Here is a 9,516-nt window from a genome sequence, read left to right on the forward strand (position 1 = left end):
AAATTTTGAATTGATCAACGACCTATTGGAGATTGTGTTTCCTAAAATCAAAGAGACTAATGGATCTTTGGGTAATGAACTCCTTTCGAGTGACTAAAAAGTACTTATTCTTTTACCTTTTCATGAATAAATTTGGGAAGTTGTTCCTATTGTTCACTCCCCAACTAAGCACTAATGCCACGATCTTTTGTCATTTTTTATGTTGTTTGATAACCTTGTGATGCATCTCCACGACCAATCCCATGCCCTTAGAGAGAAGAAGCTTTACGGGTTATCACCAATATGCTATAGTAATTGTTGTGATGAAATGAGTGCACACATTACCTCTATGGATGGAAAGAGATGCAATGAAGTGAATCAAATCCCACAAAATGGCCTTTTGAAACAAAATAAAAAATTTTGGAAAAAAGAGAAATTTCGAATGTGACAATTCATTGAGGTTTTTGATGAACTTTTGAAATAGAATTGCATTTTAAGGGATAGAGTATGGGTTAATTTTTGAAGAAAATGGTGAAATGTTGATAAATTTGGAGGAGAAGAAACTTAGATTTCAGAGGCTCTCATCCAACACTTTTTGGATATTCTAAAAAATGTACATTTCAAAATGAATTTATTCTAAGAAGAAGCTCGATCGAATGGGTGAATGACAGAGATGCATCTGATAGTGTCATCTAACACTAAATATTTTAAAATTTTTTGGTCAAGTTTCAAACAATAGTTCATATGATGTTTCGAATACTTATTCTTGACCATCGAACGTCTGACAGTCTAAAGAGAAATTTTTCAAAAAGAATTTTTTAGAACACCCAATTTTGATCCCAAAAATAAAAACTAATCCAAGGGCAAAGTTTTTGTGAAAATATCTGCAATTTGATTTTTTTGTAGAAACATAGTTTATGCAAATTTCTCCTTTTTGAACCAAATTGTGAATGAAAATGATGCTTGATATCTATATACTTGGTCTTAAAATATTGAATTGGATTTCTAGCCAAATTGACGGTACTAGTATTATCACATAAAAGAGGTACACAATCATACGTCAATCCAGAATCAAGCAATGTGTGTTTCATCCAAAAAAATTATATATAACTACTACCAGCAGCTGTGTACTCGGCTTCCATTGTAGATAATGATATAGACTCTTATTTCTTACTAAACTAAGAAACTAAATAATGACCAAGAAAATGGCAAGTTACACTAGTACTCTTTCTATCTACTTTATATCCAACAAAATTGGAATCTGAATAGTTAACTAAAGTACAATTTTGAGATTTAAGATGCCATAGTCCATATTCTAAATTCCTTTAAGATATTGAAAGATTCTTTTAACCGCCATTAAATGTAATTGCCTAGGACATGATTGAAATTTAACACATAAGCACATGGCAAACATAATATCCGGTCTACTTATGATTAAATAAAACAAACTACTAATCATACCTCTATAATTCTTTTCATTTATTTTGACACCTTTATCCTTGTCAAATTTTGTGGATGTGCAAATTGGCATTTTCACTTATCTTGAGTCCTTCATTCCAAATCACTAACAACTTCTTGGTATATTTTGCTTGATTAATGAAGTTTCCTTCTTTTGTTTGATGAACTTGAATAAATACAAGAAAGAAGTTCATTTCTTTCAACATGCTCATCTCAAACTCTTTTTGTATAATGTTAGAAAAATCTTTACACAAACTTTCATCAGTGGCACCAAATATAATATCATCATTGTGAGGACCCAAATTTTCTTATTTTTATTTTATTTTATTTTTTTGGTTTATTTAATTATTTACTCACCCATTTTCTCTGAATAATTTATTTAAATCATTTTAAACTTATTTACATGGAATAATGTCTCAATTATATTTTTAACACGTCTCGTTAGTAAAATTAATTTTTCTAGAGCTCGTTTAGCGAGAAATAAGGAGTACACGTTTTTCGAGACTATGTTCGATCCGAGAGTATATTAGTCTTGGAGAATTAAGAATGACCAGTAGTAGACTAAGAAAAGTTAATTGAGAAATTAGATGTGAGTGAGTTAAAATTAAGCGTATACCATGCGCGTGTCAAAAGTTTTCCGAAAGATGCGCTGGTACAAATTAATTGGAGATTTGAGGAATTAATACTAGACTCATGTGAGGACTCATGTTTTTATTTCTAAAATAGTTATTTTCATGATTTATTACCTTAGTAGTGGTTAGTTATACTATCGTTATAAGAATTTCTTGGAAGTTTCACCGTAACGCGTGCAAATCGAAAGTTCGCGTATATCGAGTTGGAGCGGTTAATTGGAGATTTAAGGAATTTATTCTAGACTATTAAGAGTGAATAATTATAATGTTTAAGAAAGTACATTGGAGGTTTAGTACACAAGTGAAACAAAATCGAGAGGAATCGGGTACAAAATGCTCGCGAACGCTTTTTATTCCTAGTTGACTTTTGAAACATTTTTGGCCACACACTTAAGCTTCTCAAGGAAGCTTCATTTTCAGCAAACACACTCTCTCTCTTCACTCATAGCAGCTGGCCATCCAAGAAACTAGACACTTCCAGTTTTTCAAATGGTATAAAATTCATTTCCTGATTCCACTTGAGTGAACCATACCAACCTTGTAAAGTTTCCTATTCTGTTTCTCGTCTGTACTAGAAGCCCTGTTTTGAGCTGCGACTTGATGCTCAAATATGAGCTAGTTGTGGACAGAATTTTAAAACGATTCCTTCTGAGAAATTGTAACCTTATGAATGTAGTTTCCAACGCCATCAACCACGCTCAATTCTGAGTTAAATTGAGTGAGTTGTGACTAGATTTTAGAGCTGTCTTCGTGAAAGAAAACCCTAATTCTGGACTGATTTATAGCTAATCTTGATTTGGGACTTGTTATTCGAAATCCTTGGTGTTAATCACCTATCAAACACATCTTGGATGTTTATTAGACCTTGTCTTCATAAATGAACCATGTTTGAGAAGATTTCATTGGCCAAATGTTTGAAAAAGGAAAACTAAAGTACAAGGCAGATTTGCCTTGGAAATTCTTGGAACTTTAGTGGCTTTGTTAACTGACTTCCCGAACGAATTTTTATATGAAATTTGACAGAGGAATAGCCCTTATATTTTAGAGTAATACTACCAAATTTGGTGCCATTCCGAGTCTATTTCAATGCCCAACTGAAGTCCCAAAATTCATGTTTCAAATCTGGAAATTCTTGATCAATGAGAAATTTTTAGCCAACTTTGAGCTGCTATATCTTGGCGCTCAAAACTTCGATTCTTGTTCCATTTTTTTTGTTTTAAAATTTGATTGTAACTCTAATTTAGTTTCAAATTTGAGAGGCTATTTCGCATTTCATGAATTTTGCCGAATTTCCGAAGTTTGCCGAAAACCAACTCCAAAGCTGTCTTGGGAGTTCAAATTAGAAACTTGAAACCGAAATTTGAATGCCTTTAATTTGGAATCATGGAAAACTGCCTTCTAAGAACTTTTAGTACTTTAGAAATAGTTTCCAACGGTACCAAGTTTTCCAATTTTGGACTTACAGAGAATGAGATACAATTTTTCAAAGATTACTTGTCAAAACTGAAATTTACGAACTTAAAGGAAATTGAGTTTTTAGAACTCACCTTTTTCCTTCAAGATTGCTTGACCGTTTTACACTTGATTTTAAGATGAAAATCAGATTTTCCTTGTATTATTAAAACCCCACTTCGAGTCTCGATTTGTGAGAAATTAAGGCTCATTCTAGGATATCTTCTTAGATTGTACATGAGTGCAATCTTCCTTGGTAATTAGGGGTTTTAAGCGATAATGTGTAATAGTTCGTTATTATTTGCTCAGGTGCTCAAGGGGACCGTCAAGAGGAACTCGAAGCCGAAACCTAAACACTTTTTTGAGCACTTACTCACTTGTTTTGAATAGGCGAGTGTTCCATATAAGAGTACGTGATTTGAATAGTTTTATGACATATTTACTCCATAGTCATTATGTGTTTAACTGTTAAGTGCTACTGATAATTGCTTCTATGAACTTTTCCACCATTTTAAGGTGAGTGTGTACTTTATCGCAGTCGGCTTACTAAAATGATAAATGTCTTTAAATTAACCGTGAACTATTACCATTTACTGTTTACCGTTAACCGTGATTACTTACCGTTTACCGATTTACTTGATTACCTGCTTACTTGATTACTTGATTATCATAAATTACATGTTCATATGAAATTACCGCATATTGCTTATGTGTTTAAGTGTTAAATGTTAATGATAATTGCTCATATGAAATTGGCCACCGTTTTAAGGCGAGTGTGTACTTTATCTCACTCGACTTACTAAAATGATAAATTTTTACCGTACACCAATTTACTTGATTACTTGTGCATGTTGTAAGTTCTAAACTAAACTGGACCCTGCCCTTGGTTACTAACCTACTCGAGTCAGGATTGGGCTCGGTTGGGTAGGTTGGAACCCTAGGACACCGTTTCGGTATACTCGAGTACTACCACTGGAGGGATAAGGTAATGGTCAGACAAACCGAGGAGACAAGGAGTTATAAGGTGAAGTTGACCGAAATGGTTTCACTGGAACACTGTATCCTTCAGTATGTGTTTATTTCTGTATCATGAAAACTGTCCTATTGTAAATGTGCCAATGTGAAATCTTGAACCATACTTATGTTATGCTCAAATTACTCGTACAATGATAACTATCTCATGTTAAGGTGCCAAATATGCAACCTTGAACCATACATGTGGTATGATCAAATTACTTGATTTATTAGAACTGCTAGAGTGTCTTGGAACCTCACTGGGCTGTGTAGCTCATTCCACGTTTTTGTTTTCCTTAATAGGGTTTGAGACCAAGAGTGCTCGTGAATGGTACTAGATTGTTTTCTTTTGAAGATCTTAAGTCATATTATAGCGGATGGTTGTAGTACATATTCTCTTGGATTGTATTAAGCTTGAAAGCTAACCAATTGTAAGCATGCAATATTTTGGAGTACTTTAATTATATATTGAAGTTATTTGAAGTATTTCAAACTTTTGAATTGTGGATTGTAGTGAGTCCTAACGAGAGCTGAGCAGGCGATCCGTGGATACCCTTTGGTTCGCCTTAGGGAGAAATGGGGGCGTCACAATCATATATTTGAACTATTAAGAGATTATTTTCACAATTCTTTGTAAAAATAGTGCTATCAATAACACGTCTTTTAAAACCATTTACAATCAAAAAATTGTTCAATTTTTCATACCAAACTCTAAGAGCTTGTTTCAAACCATACAAAGTTTTTGAAATTTGAAAATTTTTCACATTCAAAACCTTGAGGTTGTTCAACATACACCTCTTGATCAATAAAACTATTTAAAAATACACTTTGGTCATCCATTTGAAACAATTTGAAGTTCTTAAAACATGCATAGGTAAGAAACATTCTAATAGATTCTAGTTTAGTAACCAGAACAAAGGTTTCACCATAATCTATTTTTTCTTTTTAAACATATTCTTTTACCACTGACCTAACTTTATTTCTAACTATTTTACCCTTAGCATTCAATTTGTTTCTAAATACCCATTTAATACCAATAACTGAGTGATCTAAATGTCTCTCAACTAGAATCTATACTTTATTTCTGCCAACTTGGTTCGACTCTTCTTGTATAGCCATAATCCAACAATTATCTATTAAATCCTCATCAATATTTTTGGACCCAAATTGAGAAAGTAAAGCAAAATAATCAATCAAAACACTACAAGAAATTTGGTCTTCAGTGACAAGCCATTTTTGTCACAAAAAAATAAAAAGTTGTCACTGATAACTTTTATTGACAACTTTCTAGTTGTCACAGAGTCGTCACTGAAGGCCCGTCAGTAAAAGTATATAGTAACGATAATAAAAGTCGTCAGTGAATGGAACTGTTTTGTGACAACTGATGTCGTCAATAATTATTGTAATTTTAGTGATGACATAGTATCTTGTCAATGATGTACAAATAAATGTCGTCACTAAAAGTGATATGTAATTGTCATTGGTATAGACTAATTACTGACAACTTTTGTTGTCACTAAATACTTTTTAATTCTATGACCACAGATTGTTATTAATGGAAAATTCTGATTCAATGATAACTCTTTATCACCATGAAAATTGAAAATTTTCCTACAACAATTATATCTATAAATGGAAAAAAATGACAATGATTTATAATTAGCAAATGAATGCATCCATTGCATTACGAAATGTCAAAATATCATATAAGCATTCAAGTATCATAATGAAGTTCAACAACACCCTATAGATAGTTTGATAAGTGGTATTTGGCCTAAATTTGACATATAACTCGAGGTAGCTTTACAAAACAAATCCAAGTCCCAAATTTCAACACAGAGCCGCTTCAGCAACACTCAGCTCCTCCCCTCAACACTCGGCTCCTCCCCTCAGGTAAAAGATTTGTAAGGCAGTTTCCAACAATGGCTCCTAAAGCTGACACCATAAAAAAGCTTGATACAAAGGCTCAGGCAACCAAGGTTGCCAAATTTGTCAAATCTGGGACAACTTTGAAGAAGAAAGCCAAGAAGATCCGGACCAAAGTTACCTTCCATCGTCCTAAGACATTGAAAAAGGACGGGAACCCGAAGTACCCACGCATCAGTGCTCCTCCTAGGAATAAGTTGGACCATTATCAGATTCTCAAATATCCTTTGACTACTGAATCTGCCATGAAAAAGATTGAAGATAACAATACCATGGTATTCATAGTTGACATCCGTGCTGATAAGAAGAAAATCAAAGATGCAGTGAAGAAGATGTACGACATACAGACCAAGAAAGTGAACACTTTAATCAGGCCTGATGGAACAAAGAAAGCATATGTTCGGTTGACTCCAGACTACGATGCTTTGGATGTGGCAAACAAGATTGGAATAATATAAACGAATTTAGTCATTGTTTTGTTCTGATCAAAGATACTGTCTTTTAAGTGTGACAATTTGCTAGGCTATTTTGTCGTGAAAAAAAAATACCAAATTTCAACACGAGGGGAAATTTTTAACATCAGACAAAATTTCACTAAACCTTGCCATTTCCCAATTTCACTATATCTCTTGTAGTTCAGTTGCTTAGCTAAAATTTGCAATCCAAAGAGAACCTCAATAATTAAAGCTGGACATTCAAAATCAGCCCCAAACTAATGCACCAAATTAGCTCAAGAAATAAGTACTGCTATTAAACTTCAGCCTCAAAGGAATAATATAACAAGTTGATAAGGCAACAAGCACTACTATAACAAGTACTGATATAAGTACTGCTATGAACAATATAACCAGTTGATAAGACGATAAGCACAACACTAAAGGAAAAGCAACTTCAGTTCACTTGCTTAGCTAAAACATTCAAATAAACTAAACTAAACTAAACCAAAACAATCCAAACTAATGCACCACAGAGGATACAAGGTGTTAAGTATGATAACCAAAGTAATGTCGATCATGATATAAGGTGTCAAGTAGGAGCAATGTGTACCAACATAACTAGAATGTTTCTTTGCCATTTAAAAGCAAATAACAACTTTCTTGTTCTAGATCTCTGAAATTACTTTTGCTGTTTGTCATGGTGTATTAATTCCATAGAAAACCAGCACCCCTTAATATTGTATTCCAATCAAACTAGTGAGTTAGGCAAGTGGCGGGACATTGCAAAACATTCACAGTGAAATTTACTTCAAGAATGGCACCAAAAATGGGAACCATTCATGTGAAAAGAAAATGTATTACCTCAAGGAATGCCTTCAAAACCCACATAAAAGTTAGTATTATTACTCCGTTAACAGAAAATCCAACCTACATCCAGCAAAAAGTTTGTGATTATACAGTATAAAATAATGCTATATGGAGAACAAACTACCATGTAAGACATGAAACTATCAATAATTAGCAATTAACTATGGCAAGATGTACACTTCTCAATTTAGCATTATTCCAAGTAGAAGAGGCAAAGCCATAGTAATTTGAAAAGGGACATATAGATAGCTGGGGGAGATGGAAAGCAAGTTTTATAGTGAATATTGGGCTAATAGATAATATGATAGCACTTAGCAGAGCTGTGGGGAGTACTCAAAAGGATAAAAATGGCTTGGAACTCTGGAGAAAGAAGAGTGATTCTGGACACGAATTGCAAGGCAGCTTTGGAACAAATACAAGGAGCAGGACAGGACTCACCACTATACAATCTAATATGTCAGATCAGGAATGTTTTAAGCAGGGATCGGGAATCCTGGCTACAACATGTTTGGAGAAAGAAGTAAGTGTGCAGACTAGCTAGCTAAAAGTAGTGTCAACAAAGAATCTGGGATGCAGATTATAACAGAACCGCCACAGGAACTTAGTGAATTGCGTGGTGCAAATATTTTAGGGGCTGCGACCCTATGTTTTGTTTCTATTTAAGAGGTTTGACCTCTCCCTTGTAAACTTAACAAAAGGAACATACTAGGCAGAGAAGTAAATGCAGTCAACACATTTGCAAGCAAAACATTTTGGCCAAAGCACCTTTGCCCTTAAAAAATAGTGAAACATGTGAAATTCAGCACAAGTAAGGCTAACAAGTATATTCTGGAGAATCATGGACTCTCGAAACATACTATAAGAAGCTGTCCATGCTGTTCTAATAACATTCGTAGTTCATGAATTTTTACGGAGGAAGATCTTTTTTCACATCAAAACTAATTGATGAGTTTGGTCCTCTTACCAAGCTCTTCCAAAGTGATACTAGTACAAGTCCTTAAGTAGACTAGAGATGCAGCCTTAGAACTCTATCACCAGATTTCTCAGTCACCCGATGCAACACCTTAGACTTGAGATGCAACCTTAGAGGTTTGTGTTATAGAATGAATTTATAAGTTAGCAGAAAAAAAAGTCTACAGTATCTCAACTTGCAGGACTACATCCATAGCTAATATACAGCTTTTAAGGCAAAGTACAAATGCAATGATTTGGAGCAACTTGTCCAGGTTTCTAAAAAAATAAATAAATGGAAACAAAGGAAATGAGAGTCGATTTGTGAGTGTGCACATTTACACAAAGATAGAGCACTTCCAACAGGAAAACATTAGGAAAGAGCTTGAAGTCTTGACAGACATATTTCAATCACCTCAATTCAAGAAACATTCAAGGCTACTTTTGAACCAGACTAAGTGCATGGATCTAAACGAGTTGAATTTTGAAGTGAAAAAAATGTTGCTTTTGAAAAGCATTCAAATCTGTAGAATTTACTCTTACTACCTTAATTGTAATGCATTTAGCTCTACAAACAACACCACAATGATGATTTGTAGACGCTTTAAGTAAAACTGAAAAGGGGACGCTTTGAACACATACCAGGAATTGCTGAAAAGGGGACGCTTTGCAGTTTAATGTGAAATTAAAACCAAAAAATAAAATAAACCAAGCGCTTGAAAATAGAATAACCAAGAATTTGATAAAATCTTAAAGAAACATACAATCTAAATTTTTTTAGAAAGCAAAATCCAACGGTT

At 33.8% G+C, this 9,516-nt stretch overlaps 1 protein-coding gene across 1 annotated transcript; it reads left to right on the top strand.

Moving 5' to 3' along the window:
• Positions 1–6,421: 6,421 nt before the first annotated feature.
• On the top strand, positions 6,422–6,923 carry LOC113729553 (large ribosomal subunit protein uL23-like). Its single transcript, XM_027253835.2, has one exon. It carries the CDS (start codon positions 6,458–6,460, stop codon positions 6,917–6,919), a length of 462 nt encoding a protein of 153 aa, XP_027109636.1. The 5' UTR covers positions 6,422–6,457; the 3' UTR covers positions 6,920–6,923.
• The last annotated feature ends 2,593 nt before the right edge of the window (positions 6,924–9,516 follow it).

The sequence above is a fragment of the Coffea arabica genome, chromosome 2e, assembly GCF_036785885.1.
Source record: "Coffea arabica cultivar ET-39 chromosome 2e, Coffea Arabica ET-39 HiFi, whole genome shotgun sequence".
Classification (NCBI taxonomy): domain Eukaryota; kingdom Viridiplantae; phylum Streptophyta; class Magnoliopsida; order Gentianales; family Rubiaceae; genus Coffea; species Coffea arabica.

Bases quoted from the DNA above. Each gene is read 5' to 3' on its own strand.
- LOC113729553 (XM_027253835.2), top strand. From the start codon at position 6,458: ATGGCTCCTAAAGCTGACACCATAAAAAAGCTTGATACAAAGGCTCAG.